The sequence below is a fragment of the Ictalurus punctatus genome, chromosome 7 (assembly GCF_001660625.3).
Source record: "Ictalurus punctatus breed USDA103 chromosome 7, Coco_2.0, whole genome shotgun sequence".
Lineage (NCBI taxonomy): Eukaryota > Metazoa > Chordata > Actinopteri > Siluriformes > Ictaluridae > Ictalurus > Ictalurus punctatus.
In genome coordinates, this window is record NC_030422.2 from 3,321,279 (window position 1) to 3,337,553 (window position 16,275).

At 43.5% G+C, this 16,275-nt stretch overlaps 1 protein-coding gene across 5 annotated transcripts in view; it reads left to right on the forward strand.

The window, feature by feature from the left end:
- The window catches only part of astn1 (astrotactin 1), a 295,200-nt gene that overhangs the window by 97,227 nt on the left and 181,698 nt on the right, over positions 1 to 16,275 (forward strand). For 2 of the 5 annotated variants that reach the window (XM_017471160.3, XM_017471163.3), the window contains 2 exons: positions 8,245 to 8,394; positions 11,732 to 11,878. In XM_017471160.3, coding sequence (XP_017326649.1) covers positions 8,245 to 8,394; positions 11,732 to 11,878 — 297 coding nt within the window. The remainder of the gene's footprint in view (positions 1 to 8,244; positions 8,395 to 11,731; positions 11,879 to 16,275) is intronic. The other 3 variants (XM_017471162.3, XM_017471164.3, XM_017471161.3) reach the window with 2 other exon arrangements.

The window sequence follows — 16,275 nt, forward strand, 5'->3', positions numbered from 1 at the left end:
CTTCAATGGGTCGAGGCTCGCCAATCTGCCAACTAATGCGTCATCGAATAACCCAACACTTTGAGAACAACATTCCCCAAAGACAAATCGGTAGGACTTTGGGCATTTCACCTTCTACAGTGTACAATATAATTAAAAGATTCAAGGAATCCGGTCAAATCTCGGTGAAAACAACTTCTGAATGTGCATGATGACTGTCTTAAAAACCGTCATAAGTCTGTAATGGATGTCCTAACATGGGCTCAGGAATACTTTGGTAAACCTTTGTCAGTCAATACTATTCACCGCTGCATCCACAGATGCAAGTCCAACGAGTCGACTTTTCAAATAGTTTTTGGACAAAGCAGCCATCGTGTTCTCCAGGCCGAAAAGGAAAAAAAGACCATCCAAGCTGTTATGACCGTCGTGCCCAAAAGCCAGCATTTGTCAAATTTAACCAACTGCTGTCTTCACTCAGCGCCCAAATACTTAATATGTATAATTAAAAGAAAAGCTGATATTCCACAGTGGTAAACAGTCGACTGTCCCAACTTTTTTGGAGTGTGTTGCAGTCATCAGATTTGAAATGAGTGTACGTTTTCAGAGTAAAATATGAAATAATGTGTTAATAATGTGTTTTCAATATAGTACAGTGTGAACTGAATTTTAAACTCTTTTCGACTCTTTTTGTGTAGTTTCTTTTGTATTTTCCATACTGTCCCAATGTTTTTGGAATTGGGTTTATACATATTCTTTTAAACACATCTAAAACACAAATGCTGCCATGTATAGTTCCAGAAATAAAAAGCAGAAACATGCACTTAAAGATTTTGAGCTTTTAAACATTCCATGACAACAGAAATGCAGTGACAACTTGATGTTCTTAAAACTTTCCAGCTGCTAATAATGTTTTATTTATCTTTGTTTTAACTAAATTCAAATTTACTTTAAACAGCACCCAAACATTACCTTGCAAGCCATATTCCCTAACGTACAACATCATTGTTTCTTTGTAGCAGAACCAGGATCATACACTACATGAACTACATGAATCCCATTTTAATTCCTGTCTGTTTCTTTTAACACAACTACTGTAGCTGTAAAACAGTGTTTCCACAGCAGTGACTATATGAATTAGATGCTAACAGCAGGCAGTGATAAATCCCCAGTGACAGCTACATTGAAATGGCAACCATTTTTTCTTCTTCAGCATATCGTTGTCATAGTTATGCTGAATCAGCCCTTCATTAAGTTTCAGTCAGCCAGTGCACCTCACTGGATCACGTCACGTGACCTTTTGCACAAGTCACGTCTTTGTGGAGGATGTCTCCCCCCTTGGCCTCATGGTCGCTCCCCCTTCTGGCTCCGTGGTGGCTGTCATTCCGCTATCAGGCTCTGGCTCAGATTTCGCACGTCCCCACAGCTATATGGAGATCGCTCCACCTCATTGCCTGAGGGAGGTTGTTGCATCACACATGGATGTGATGGTGGAGTGTCAGCATACTTTTGGCCATATAGTGTAGGTTGTTCTATGCATCTTGGCGAACCAGCTATAATTCTTCTACAGACTTAGGATCTCACATGCTTCTGTGTCCTTAGGTAATACCAGATAACCTTGATTTTTTTTTTTTTTAATCTCTAAGGTGGTCTATTAGTTAATGTGTTATTTTATTTAACAATACATTTCTTTAAGCATCACATTTATATGGAACAGAACTGTGGGTAATTCTAAAATGTTTTATTCTTCTGAAAGACTAGTGAAATAAAAAAAAGTGCCTTGGCATTGCACTGCTGTAAATGCACAGTGACTTCAAATCCATAACTGACAGATATTGGAATGCAACCCAATCTGTCATTTCCTGACTACAGATTCTAATCTACAGTTCATACAGACATTTAGACTACATCAGCCACACACAATGCAGCATACTTTCAATATATGGGAACTGAGATTAGATAATCACTCCTACTCTGAGACAGTTTATATGATAGCTGGCCATCCCTGCTCATGGAGATTGACCTTATTGAAATCTGACACAGACCAATTAATTAGACACATGTGCATTTAACCCAATGCATATCATACTTTTTCTGTTTCCTTCTTCTTACACATTTAAACTGAGGCCATGTTTGTGTGCAGTTGTATAAATCCTGTGTGCACTTAGTGGATGTGCTGCAGTTGGTTTACTAAAGAATAATTGCAAGAATGTCATTACATGGAAAGTAGGGAGAGGAAAAAATATGTAAATGAGATGTTTGTGTGCACTAATTGTTCCCTTTCAAAGGGAACGCAAAGTTGCGTGAGTTCCATGCTGTGGGAAGTGCTCTCGTGCGTGACTGGTATCTGAAGCTTGTGCAACATCATGCCTATTTATAGGCCTGCGTGATCAGGTAACGTGGCAATTAAGCGCGTCGTGTGATATAAAAACGTCAGCCTTATTATTTTCAGCGAGACTGCATGTCGGTTGTTTGTGTAACACTCACAAAAAGGCATTTCCTCTCTATCTTTTAAAAAAAAAACTCTTTACTTTTGTGACTTTAAAAAAAAAAGAGAAAAGTATGAGTGAGAGAATTCAGGAAATGTGTTATGCCTTGCTCCCGTTTCATCACGGGGGAGGGGACACACTTTCTGTGTGAAGTGTCTAGGGGTGGAGCACGCCAGGGCAGCAAGGTCTGATGGTATGGATTAAGAACAACCTTACAATCAGGCAGCTCCACTCGTGACTCGTCCTGGGGATCTCGTATGAATCTGGAAGAGGAGCTGGAGATGAGCGCTGCTGTATCTCTTTCTCTGTCATCGGAGTCCAGCTCTCTGCTGGATTTTGGAGCTTGCATCGAGGCAACTCCTTTCGCTATAGAGAGACGGAAAAATTATTTCCTCTCTGACTAAGAGGAGCCAGAAGGGTGTGCTAAAAACTGAGAGCAGCTCTTAAGCATATAAAAAGCTTCCTGAAGTGATTACTAAGGCTGGATGAGCTTTCTTCTCTGCAGTGAAAATAAATCTCCCTCACACTGCAGAAAACTCCCCTTTTTTCCCCAGAAGTGCGTGACAGAATATCATGCTTCTGGGGAAAACCATTCATAATCTGTATTTATAACCCCACGATGTCGGATTATTCGGCCATTGTGGGGAATGAATGGCACGGCTATTTATCTATGCCGAAGGTGGAGGAAGTGCTTGCGAGCTACCTCTCTCCATCGACGGCAGGTAATTTAGGGGGGGCGGCTTTACCATGTAAGGCCACCGTGGCATTGGTGGGCAAGGCCCATGCGGCTGTGGGTCTTGCTTGTTGGTCACTGCATACAAGGGCAGTGTTGCAGTCCTACCAAGCAGACCTGCTGAGTGAGCTCGACATATGGCGGCATTCAGCCAGTTCCTTCCCTGTTGTGTCGAGTTCACAGTTCACCCGGGGATGCACGAGTGGAGCCCGGGCCAGCGCTAGTGCGAGAGAGGCACAGAAGGCAAGTGTGGCGGCCCGCATTCCCTCGCAGACAGCCAAGGGAACCAGGTGGCCACAGCTACTAGGCTATTAGGCCTGATCTGAGAATGGTCATAAAGGCCAAGCAGACAAAGGAGGAGCGGTCCTGAGGGGCCGTGGAGGGACGTATCAGGGAACATGAAGTTGTTAGGGCATTTAGCCTCCAGTACTACTATAAGGCCTCCCTTAGCCCAGGCTGTCCCAAGTTTTCAGTGTTCTCTGGTCACCGAGCTGTCACAGGACAACAAAAATCTGATGCTTTCCCTCCAATAGAATGTGGAAAAGTTAAGGTCACTAAAAGACCATCTAGCGGCCTGGAAACTACTGCCAAATATGTCTCCATGGGTTCTGTCTACCCTAGAAAAGGTCTACTGGGTCCAGTTCAGAGCTTGACCCCTCTGGTTCAGAGGTGTGCTCACCACAGTAGTCAGCACAGAGCAGAGCCCAACATTAGCACAGGAAGTAAGATCCCTCTTGGACAAAGGGGCCATAGAACATGTACCCCTTTCCCTGAAGGAGGGAGGTTTTTACAGCCATTATTTTCTGGTCCATAAAAAATAGAGGAGTATGCGGTCAATTTTAGATCTGCGTCATCTGAACTGTACTCTTTGGACATACTGGTTCAAGATGCTGATGCTCAAACTTATTGTTCCACAGATTCAGTTTGAGGACTGGTTTGTGTGCAAGATGGTAATGGCTGACATCTCCCTCATGGGCTGGGGAGCAGTCTTAGATGGCCGTTTAGCTCATGGTCTCTGGAGCGGCCCTCATCTGGAGTGGCATATAAATCGCCTAGAGATTCGGGCCGTGTTTCTCACACTGAAATTCTTTCTTCCTCGATTGAGAGGTCGTCGTGTGTTAGTTGTGACAGACAACACAGCGGTGCCCCCTGTTCAGGCAGGCACAGCTAATTCTTCTCTGGGCAGAGGGAAAGTTTTTGTCAGTGAGTGCTATGTACATTCTGGGCAACTGGAATGTGGCGGCAGACATCGTCTAAAGCCAGGGACTGAAGCCCAGGGATTGGAGGCTCCATCCACAAGTGGTGGAGTCCATAGGGCAGCGGTTCAGCCAAGTGGAAGTGGATGTGTTTTGCCTCCGAGGAGACAACACACTGTCTGGTGTGGTTTGCCCTCACTCCTCCCACACCATTGGGGCTGGTCACCATGGTGCAGATTCAGCCGAGATCACATCTCTACATTTCACCCGTGATCACTCTCCTCCCACAAGTTCTAGCGAGAGTTCGCCAAGACTCTCTGTGTCTTCTGCAAGTAGCACCTTATTGGCCAGCTGGAATATGGTTCTCAGAGATAATATCCTTGATGGATGGCACTCCTTGGGAGATTCCCATCTGCAGGGATCTGCTATCTCAAGCCAGAGGGCTGATATATCACCCTCTGCCTGAACTCAGGAAACTGTGGGTCTGTCCCCTGAGGGGCACCAGCTCATAGATTCTGGTCTTGCAACTGAGGTTATAGAGACCATGTTGAATACTAGAGCACCATCCACGAGGAAATTGTATGTGCTCAAGTGGAGACCATTTGTCTTGTGTTGTGGGGAATGTCAGCTAGACCCAGTGAACTATGCAGTAGCTACAATCCTGGAGTTCTTACAAGGATGTTTTTCAGCAAACTTGGCTCCTTCTACATCTGGGTCTATCTGGCTACCATTTTGGCCAGCCACACCCCTATTGATGGAGTGTCTTTGGGGCAACATCCTCTAACTTTGAAGTTTATCGGTGGTTTCAGGTGGCTATGGCCCATTTGCAGACCATGCATTCCTTCCTGGGACCTTTCTATGGTCCTGGAAGGTCTGTCAGGTGCCCCATTTGAGCCCTTAGTATCTTCTTTGAGGCTGACTCTGACTCTAAAGGTAGCTCTTCAGCTGGTCCTGGCATCACTCAAGCGAGTAGGAGATCTACAAGCTCTCTCTGTTGCCCCTTCCTGCCTTGACTTTGTCCTTGTATTAGCCAAGGCCTTCCTATATCCTAGGCCGGATTATATTCCTAAAGTGCCTATTTCTGCTGTCTAGCCAGTAATGTTGCAGGCTTTCTGCCCTCTTCCATTGCTCACACCAGAAAAAGAGAAATTACATCTACTGTGTCCAGTAAGGGCTCTCTGTACTTATGTCCACTGCTCCGGCCACTGGCGTAAGTCGTAGCAGCTGCTGGTCTGCTTTGGCAGCGACAGTAGAGGTGATGCTGTGTCGAAGCGGCGCATCTCTAATTGGATAGTGGAAGCAATCTCTATCGCTTATGAGGCGTGTGGTCTCGCTATGCCTCTGGGTATAAGGGCTCATTCCACTAGGGGGTTGCCTCCTCAAAGGCTTTGTTCAAAGAGGTACCCTGACAGGATGTGTGTGCTGCAGTGGGGTGGTCTATGCCACACACATTCATTCGATATTACAGCCTGGAAATACATTGATATATATTGAGTGTCTTGCTCGAAACCCCTTTGGTCTCGGATCTTTTTATACAGGCCATACCCTCAGTATAACGGAGTGGGTATTTTCATTCCCATAGCGTGGAGCTCACGCAACGTTGTGTTCCCTTTGAAAGGAAATGACTGGGTTACACAGTTAATCCTGTTCCCTGAGAAGGGACTGAGACGTTGCGTAGCTATGACATACCGTGGCATGCTGGTGAATTGCATCTTCACTTCAGATAATAGATGCTGACGGCGTGGTTCACAGGTGCCGTTTTTATATATCACGACTTGCTTAATTGCCATGTCAACTGATCACGGCAAGCCTATAAACAGGCATGATGTTACACAAGCTTCAGATACTGGTCATGCACAAGTGCAGATCCCACAACGTCAAGCTCACACAATGTCTTGTTCCCTTCTCGGGTAACAGGGTTACCCAGACATTCTCTGTAATTGCTGTGAGTTCGGATTTAAAACAGATTTCTGGAAGAGACAGAAACTGAAGTGTAGGATGGATTAAATGTAAAGAGAATTACTGTACTGTTAAAAATGCAGCATAATAAATTAACAAAGTAGTGTAGACTATAGCTGTGATACACTATATGGACAAATGTTTTTGGACACCTGACCATAAATCCCATATGTGCTTGTTGAACATCCCATTCCAGATTTAGTCCCCCCTTTGTCATTATAATAACCTATTCCAACTGCATGGCATTAATATGGAGTTGGTCATACCTTTGTTCTTATAATATCCTCCACTATTCTGGAAAGGCTTTCCACTAGATATTGGAGTGTGGCTTTAGGGATTTGTGCTCATTCAGCCACAGTCCACTAGTTCAGCCACTAGTCAGGTGTTAGGGTGATGTTACACTGATGTTAGGATGTTCAGTGAGGTTGAGATCAGGGCTCTGTGCAGGACATTCAAGATCTTCCACTTTTTTTGTAATGCTACAGCAAACAAAGCCATTCTATACAACTGTGTACTTCCAACATTGAGGCAACAGTTTCGGGAAGAACCACATATGGGTGTGATGGTCAGTCTTTTTTTTCAGTGCTATTTATTATTTATAATCATTTATAAAATTATAAAATTTAATTATTTAAATTAAATGATAAAAATGTATAAATCTCATCAATGCATAATCAACCAATGCATACAATATAAAAAGTTTTTTTTCTTAATGAAGAAGTAAGGCTATTGTATTGCTAGGAAAGCATTTGCAAACCTATATAGAGCGATATGAAATGCCTTCGGGAATTGTGATTCGAAGTGTTCGCCCATCCCTTGTAATAATTGTAGTGTGCATTCTGTACATGAGATGAATAAAAAATTTTTTAAAATGAAACATTAAATGATACTGGTATCAGAAGTGTAGACACATTCTGAATATCTAATATGAAACATGCAATAATAAAACATACAGTAATACTTTTACACAGACAAACTTTTCATACACAGTTTCCCAACTCTGTTCATTATAGTGTTGTACCTGCTCCCAAAATATCTTATTCAAATAATCAGCTAATTACCATCCCTTCTTGAGTTAAAGTTTGTGTGTTAACTCAGGGGAAAAAGTTAAATTTGTAGGACAGGGGTACTACAGTACCAGGGTTGGGGAAACTCGGTCCCATCAGGGTGTGATACTTCTGAATCTAGTGGAGGTAGACCATTGAACATGTGCAATACATAGAACACGCTGTGTCACACACGTCACGTACAACCTGATGCTTAGTCCACAGCTCAAGCACATGATGAATAAGTCGGCATCTCATTTTCTTGGATATAATGTGGATTTACCTCAGATACAGTGGTATAAATAAACAGTGGTGATACTGCCATCTGATTGTAAACTTCAGATTCAACTAAATTTTCTCTTTTCTTCTGTTTATTTGTGCACATAGAGCAGACATCATGTGGTTTTTGCCATAGTTTTGTGGCTTTCTAGCTCTTCCCACTTAGTAATAATCAAAGACAAATGACTGGCAAACAGGCAAAAATGAGTCATTCTGTCATCAGTATAAAAACGTTGGCTGTTGTGTACACATGCGTGTGGAGAAATATTTCTTCCCCTTATTTTTGAGCCAATTATTTATTACATAGAAAGCAGGGTTTCTTGCCTGTCCTGCTTTTTGAGAAATTTCGATTTGTAATTATAAGAAATTTTAAGGTCAAGCGAATATTGAGGTTTTTGGTCTATTTAATTTGCGCATATTTATTCAGAATGTAGTCTTCCTTAGCAAAGTGCAGAACCCTCATCAGGCATCTTTTCAAATTAAATCAAGGTCTCTGCAAGTTCAAAGTTTTTTTTTTTTTTTTTGTTTTTTCCATTGATGATGGGTTTTGTGTGTGAATTCTGCAGCGGGTTCAGCTTTCCTGAACCCGGATGGGGATTCTGGGCCTGAGACAGATGGCGAGCCACAGCTCACCTTCTACACCGACCCCAACCGCAGCCGCCGCCGCAGCCGAGGTATGAGAAACGGTAACGCCAACCCAGCGTGGGGCTCCGGGGGTAAGGACGACATCAACACCGTTCGTCGCATGATTTGGCGCCTGCCTGCGTGTGTGAAATGTGTGTCGGGGACTTTGTTCAATGGTTGAGCAAAGCAGTAGTTGTGACGTGTCTCAGCGTGCAACTACATCATTAATTGTTGTCATTAACAACCAGGCATGTGCCTTGATAGATGGACTGTGTACATTTGTGATTTGTGAGATTCTCCATTTGGAATGTTTATTTTCATGGATAAAAAAAAAATAATGGTGACGTACAGTATATATGTGTGTTTCTCATCTCCTAACTGTCCTTCTGTTGGCACTGTCAGTCCACTTTTTCTCTATGAGCTCATGGGATGCACGATAATATCAGAGCTGTGCTGGCATCTGCAGATAATGGTCCAAAAATTATTAGCATTGAGCGATAATTCAGTCTGACCGATTTATTGTTTTCCAGAAGTGCAAGACATTTAGGCAACGTGAGGCTACCGCTCTAAAATGCATGCTCTATGGACGTTTTTCAAAGTGCGCAGAGCAATATAAAATATGCCATTTGTAACACTTGCTCAACATAGCGAACACAATTAATTACCACCAACATTCGGACATCTGTTGCGAGTCCTGCGAGTATGCTCGGACATTTTTGAAAGCAAAATGCACAGCCAAGAGCTTTCCACATCACACAATGGGGTCGTGCTGTTTTCTGTGTTTAAAAGAATGTTTGCGCAAAATATCCAAAGAGACCATCCGTTTAGATGAAAAGATAAGGATATCTAAATAATAATTCACCCTTCTACTCGAATTCTGTGAATAATGTGAATAAAAATAAGTCTAAACCATTCAGAAATTGAGCAGTCAATTTGTAAAGGCGATTATAGAAAGGAATTAATTAAGCTGCACTGTGTACTTGGCCATGCGCGAGAGGCGAGGCGAGAGGACTCTGCTGTGGGTGAGTGCACTGCTATATAGACTCAGGAAATGTAGAACTATCATACCTGATCCCTCCTGACCAGTTTACTTTTAGTAAGTGTATGAGGCTTCATAAGTGTGGCTACAGTCATTGTATCCGATGCACCACATTCCGTTAAGGTGTTATTGCATGTTAGAGTCATAATCATTTCCTTGTCTACATAACATTGTAAATGCTATGAATGAATGTAGGATACAAAGTTTGCTATGTATGGCCCACTTTTTGCAGCTCATTGTGAATGATGGTGTTTCTTCTCTAGCACAGTGTCTTCGATATAGCTCAAGGTTAGTCAGGCTGTAGAATCCTAGTAGGCAGCGAAGGGAATGAAGACACAGGCTTTGATGAAAGCAGTACCGTTTTTTTTAAAGATTATTTTTATTAGGGTGCTTTTCCATGTTTCTTTTAGCAAACTAAATCATGGTAAAAACAAAACATAACAAAAAGGTTTGCACACACACCACTGTAGTGTGACTGCTTTCAGTCAAGGTCAGCTCTCTCTTGCAGGGTCAACAGCCACTCACTGCAACACACACAGACTATAAATACTTAACAACACACTGGTGTAACCACTCACTCATTACCTGCTAGTTCTCTGTGGCGACTCCTCCCATTTCACCTGCCACTTGACCACACCCCCAGCCACACAGTCATTTTAAACACTCACACTACTACCCTTATCTCAAAAGCATACAAAACAAACCAGCTATGCAGCCAAAAATGCTTCAACAAAATGTTGGTACGAGATAAAATATATCCATAATGCTAATCTACTGTAGGTAGATCCCAGTTTCTGCTTTTGATCAATTTGTTTGTATGCACATCAGCAGATATGCACATGCAAAATATTGGATATTGGTTCAAAATTGCCACACACATGCATCCCCGTACACATTGTGCTTTACTAAGAACCCTCAGCTTATCATTTGAGTGGATCTCAATGTCTGAGCTGAGCAGCTTGACTTTAGACTTTAGACAGTTTAGATTGCTGGTCAGACGACAGACGACAGCAAATCATGTTGTCCTTAACTTGTCTCACCATACAATTACCAAATTCTTAGATCCTGGGTATAAAAAAAAACCCCAGCAGTTACAACCGTGTCACCTCTAATCTAAATTAACCTGATAACACACATGGCAGTTTGTTTTGCATTCGTTCACAGTTTGCCTTGCCATGCTTGAACCAATAATTTGCTCCCTGTGATGTGTTGATTTTGATAGACATGTTTGCATGTGCTATGTTTATACGCACGAGGTGACAAGGTGTGTCGTGTCACCGTCGATGTGATATGGAGTAAACTATAATTATTACGGTCAATTTTCTTTTGAAGCACTAAGAGTCACTTTTTTTCTCCCACTTGTAAGTAAGACCTAGGTTTTGTTAATATTAAATGCACTCGTGCAACTTACTAGGTATGGAATAATGAGTATAATGAATATATAAAGTGTCCGTGTTCTCTACCTCTTAAATTCTGAATGCCAAATGATATATTATAATGCTGGGCTCTTCTTTAATTCTTTCTTTTTAAGGCTAGATATGGATTTAGGTTCATTTCCCGAAGAACCTTGTTTGTATTTTATTAAGTGCATCAAAAGCGTTTGTGTTTAAGGGAATTTAACGAGGGCCATTTCTCTTGAGTTTATTGTGTTTATGAATGTGTATTGTATTTTATGACCAGTATGTGGTCTGTGACAATGCTGCAGCTCTGATAAACAAAGAGAGAGCAGAGAGAGTCAGGCTAAAGCCTTTTTTAAATCTCACTATGGCTGTGCGTGATTACTCTACTGGAACTGGGGATCAAATCAGCCAGCTGCGCATCATTCTGCCCATAGCTGTGCTTTTATTTATGTGCAGCTTTAGTTCGTTTTTTTTTTTTCCCATCTCCTTCTCTCTTCTCTGTATTTAAAAAAAAAAAAAATAAAAATTGTTTCATTGGTTTGTGAATACTTTAGCACTCCCCATCGATTTGATTTCAATGCACCAATCCGGTATGTCTGCATATAAAAGCAAAAGTAGATAATAAAAAAAAGGCAAATCTGTAGCATTCATTTTTTTTTTTTTTTTATTTGCCTTCCTTCCCAGTACACAGAGCACTATACTAAAAAATACATAAAACCTCATCTTTTCACCTTTTTTGTCCATGGCTGAGCCGTGGTTCGTAGTGCTGTGCTGCTGCCCCTTTTCATGCATCAGTGACTCAGATGTAGAGTTGTTTGTAACTGCCGAGGGGGGCACTAAAAAGCTGAACTTCCCTGGTTCAGATCTTTTTTTTAATTCTTTTTGTGTTGTTCTCATTCTCTCTCTCTCTCTCTCTCTCTCTCTCTCTCTTTCTCTCTCTCTCTCTCTCTCTCTCTCTCTCTCTCTCTCTGTCTCTTTCTTCTGTTCCAGGCTCCCCACGCAGTCCCATCAATAAGACCACCCTAACTTTGATCAGTGTTACAAGTTGTGTGATCGGCTTGGTGTACTCCTCTCACCTGTCCTGTGGCCTGAATGTGCGTGTGGTCCTTCACGTACCCGAGCACCTCATTGCTGACGGTAACTGCACCACTTCTGCATTATTGGATTGTGCTTGTTATCTTGGGACTGTGCGCATTATTCTCCACTTAATGTAGTGTTGTACACAGAGCTTCTGTTATTGTCATGTATTAGGGATGCACCGAATGTTTGGCAGTCGAAATTATTCGGTGCATTATTTCGGTGCATTAAATTAATAAGTGAAAAGGCCGAATAAATTTGACCGAACAATGACATGTTTGATGACGCGACCAAATAGCCTAGCAACCAGAGTGAGACGCGCGAATGTCATGACCTCGATGAGGGGGCATGCGCATTATGTTCAGTATGGGAACGGGAATACCCACTCCATCATACAGAGGGTACGGCCTGTTCAAAAAGACCCAAGCCTGAGGGTCACTGCAAGACACTCGAGCCCGGGGTGGAATGAATATCCAGGCTGTAATAATGGATGAATGTGTGTGGCATAGACCATCCTGCAGCAGCACACACATCCTGCAAGGATACCCCTTTGGACAAAGCCTTCGAGGAGGCGACCACCCTAATGGAATGGGCTCTTATGCCCAGAGGCATGGCGAGACTGCGCGCCTCGTAAGTCATAGAGATTGCTTCCACTATCCAATTAGAGATGCGCTGCTTTGACACAGTATCACCCCTACTGTCACCGCCAAAACAGACCAGCAGCTGTTCCGACTTATGCCACTGGCCAGAGCGGTGGACGTAAGTACAGAGAGCCCTTACTGGACACAGCAGGTGCATCCTCTCTTGTTCCGGGGTGAGGAATGGAGGAGGGCAGAAAGCCTGCAACACCACAGGGTGGGCAGCCGTTGTAGGCACTTTAGGAATATAATCCAGCCTAGGATACAGGAAGGCCTTGGCTAATCCAGGGGCAAAGTCAAGGCAGGAAGGGGCAAGAGAGAGAGCTTGTAGATCTCCCACTCACTTGAGAGATGTCAGGGCCAGTAGAAGAGCTACCTTTAGAGTCAGAAGCTTCTCAGAGGCTGACTCTAAGGGCTCAAATTGGGCCATGCATGAACCTTGAAGTTAGAGGATGTTGCCCCACAGACGCTCCATCAACAGGGGCGTAGCTGGCCAAAACGGCGGCCACGTAAACCCTGATTGTAGAAAGAGCCAAACCTGCTGAGAAACCTTCTTGTAAGAACTCCAGGACTGTAGCTATTGCGCAGTTCACTGGGTCTAGCTGATGTTCCTCACACCACAAGACAAAAAGCCGCCACTTGAGCGCATACAATTTCCTTGTGGATGGTGCTATAGCGTTTAACACAGTAGATCCCTGCGGATGGAAATCTCCCAAGGAGTGCCGTCGAGCAGGAAAATTATCTCCAAGAACCATATTCGAGCTGGCCAATAAGGTGCTACTAGCAGCAGACGTAGACGGTCTTGGCGAACTCTCGCTAGAACTTTTTGGGAGCAGAGTGATCAGGGGAAAGCATATAGATGTGACCTCGGCCACGTGTGCACCATGGCGTCCAGCCCCAGTGGTGCGGGAGGAGTGAGGGCGAACCACAGAGGGCAGTGTGTTGTCTCCTCGGACGCGAACACATTCACTTCCGCTTGTCCGAACCTCTGCCATATGGACTCCACCACTTGTGGATGGAGCCTCCAACCCTCGGGCCTCAGACCCTGCCTCGAGAGGATGTCTGCCCCTACATTCCGGCTGCCTGGAATATACATTGCACTCACTGACAAGAACTTTCCCTCTGCCTGCTGGACAGCCATTTAGAACTGCACCCCAGCCTGTGAGGGACGCGTCTGTCATTACCGTCTTGCGGTAAGGAGACGCCCCTAGAGTGTGAACCGAGGCTAGAAACTGCGGGCACCTCCAAATACTCAGAGCACGTACGCATCGCCGCGTGACACTGATTACTCTCAGATGTTTCGACCTCGTATGAAACCCCCGACTTTTCAGCCACCACTGAAAAGGTGCAATCATGTGCAATAGGCCCAATGGTATGACATTGGCTGCTGCTGCCATAAGGCCCAACAGTCTCTTGTAGAGACTGGAGGGGATGCCCAGGCCTAGCTTTATCTTGCTCAAAGTTGATAGGATCAATCCTACGCGTGTCGGCGATAGAAACGCCCTCATCATAGTAGAATCCCATATAACACCTAGAAAAGTTGTCCCCTGCACTGGAGAAAGTATACTTTTCTTGAGGTTCAACCTGAGCCCCAAGCTCCTCATGTGGGTGAGAACAACATCTCGATGTTGAACCGCCTGTTCCCTGGATCGTGCTAGAATTAACCAGTCATCCAGGTAGTTTAGTACACGGATGCCCTGGAATCACAAGGGAGCCAGAGCAGCATCCATGCACTTTGTGAAGGTGCGAGGGGATAAAGCTAGCCCAAAGGGAAGAACCCGAAATTGGTATGTGTTGTCTCCAAACACAAACCTCAGGAACTTCCTGTGACTGGGCGATATTCCTATGTGGAAATATGCATCTTTCAGATCTATCGTCACAAACCAGTCCTCGGACTGAATCTGTGGCACGATAAGTTTGAGCGTCAGCATCTTGAACCTGTATGTCCGAAGAGTATGGTTCAGATGACGCAGATCTAAAATTGGCCGCATATTCCCATCTTTTTTGCGGACCAGGAAATAACGGCTGTAAAAACCTCCCTCCCTTAGGGAATGGGGTACAAGTTCTATGGCCCTAACGACCTCATATCCCCTGATGCGTCCCTCCATGGCCCATCAGGACCGTTGCTTCCTAGCCTGCTTTGCTTTTATGATCATTCTTAGATCAGGCCTCTTAGCAGGCTGTGGCTGTGGCCGCCCGGTCCCCCTGGTTTTCTGTGGAGGGAGGCGGGTCGCCACATTCGCCTTCTGCGTCTCCCTCGCACTAGCGCTGGCCTGGGCTCCACTTATGGAGGCCTAGGCGAACTCGACACGACGGGGAACTGGCTGGACTCCGCCGTTTGCTGTTTTGCCTCGCGAAACCTGTCGACAGTGGCATTAACCGCGCCGCCAAACAGGCCTTAAGGTTTAACAGGGGCATTCAGCAAGGAGACCTTATGTTTGTCCCCCATTTTGACCCTGTTTTCTGTGACCGCTACTCTGAATGCTGCTTTGCCCCGTTTGTGCCCGTTTGCAGATCGCCCGACCCTTTACATGTCTTGACTACGTTTTTTGGATTACGATTTGGATTTGTCTGCCTGCCCTTAAATAAATACGTCTTTACCTGCTTATGTACTTACTCCCTTACGTCTCGCAACATGACGGAATACTCCGGAAAGAAACAAAACAAACGCACGTGTCCATGCACGTTTACTGTCCACAGTAAACATCCGAAGAGCACATAGCTCATGCACGTAGCTCGTCCATGTGCACGCCCCCTTATCGAGGTCGTGACATTCGCGCGTCTCACTCTGGTTGCTAGGCTATTTGGTTGCGTCATCAAACACGTCATTGTTTGGTCAAATTTATTTGGCCTTTTCACTTATTCAGCCGAACACTGAAAGTGCTTTTTTTGCTATTTTCGGCCAAATAATTTCAGTTGCCGAACATTCGGTGCATCCCTACTCTGATATCCTATCCGACATTTTTTGCTGGTATTGGCCTGACCGATCGTAGGTATCAGATCAGTGGTATCTCTGATTATATTTTAATATTTTTTCCCGTGTAATGTTAACCAAATTGACATTTTTATTTCCCTGAATGATATATAACAAAAACATATAAACAACAAAAAAAAAAACCCTACAAGGTTGATGTTATTAATATACAGTCCCTTCAGTAGGACAAAACCAAAAGTGCGTGGCAGAAATTTCATTGCAAGCACAGATATTCATCTTAAAACACCGTATTCCATTACTGTTGTTATAGTACACTGTAAAACTGGATAAGTTCATTTAACTCAAAAAAATTGAGGAAACTAATTACCTCAGAATTTTTAAGCTGATAAATCAATTTCTTTAAGCCAAATATATTTAAATATAACAAAAAAAATCATTTCAAAGTTTGAGTTTAATTTTTTGTTATATTTAAGTGTATTTGGCTTAAAGAAATTGATTTATCAGCTTAAAAATTCTGAGGTAATTAGTTTCCTCAAATTTTTTTAATTAAATGAACTATCCGGTTTTACAGTGTAGTGTGTAACTACACTGTAGCAAATTATGGTTAATGTTTCCGAGACCTGGTTTTAATACATCTGCCATAGTAAATGGACAACCCCTTTTAGAATATTCACATATGCACATGGTTATCTCCTATCTAACTATCACATTGCTGTCTGTACAGTTTTTAACCTACACGAAACATTGCACCCCAGAAGTATTAAGTGTTACAGCATGTTATTTCAGTTAGTTCTTATGAGTATCTGAGTTGACATGACACTCGTTCTGTAATGTACAAGTAGAAAATGTCACTCTGTCTATGAGGGTCTCCTCTGATGGTACAG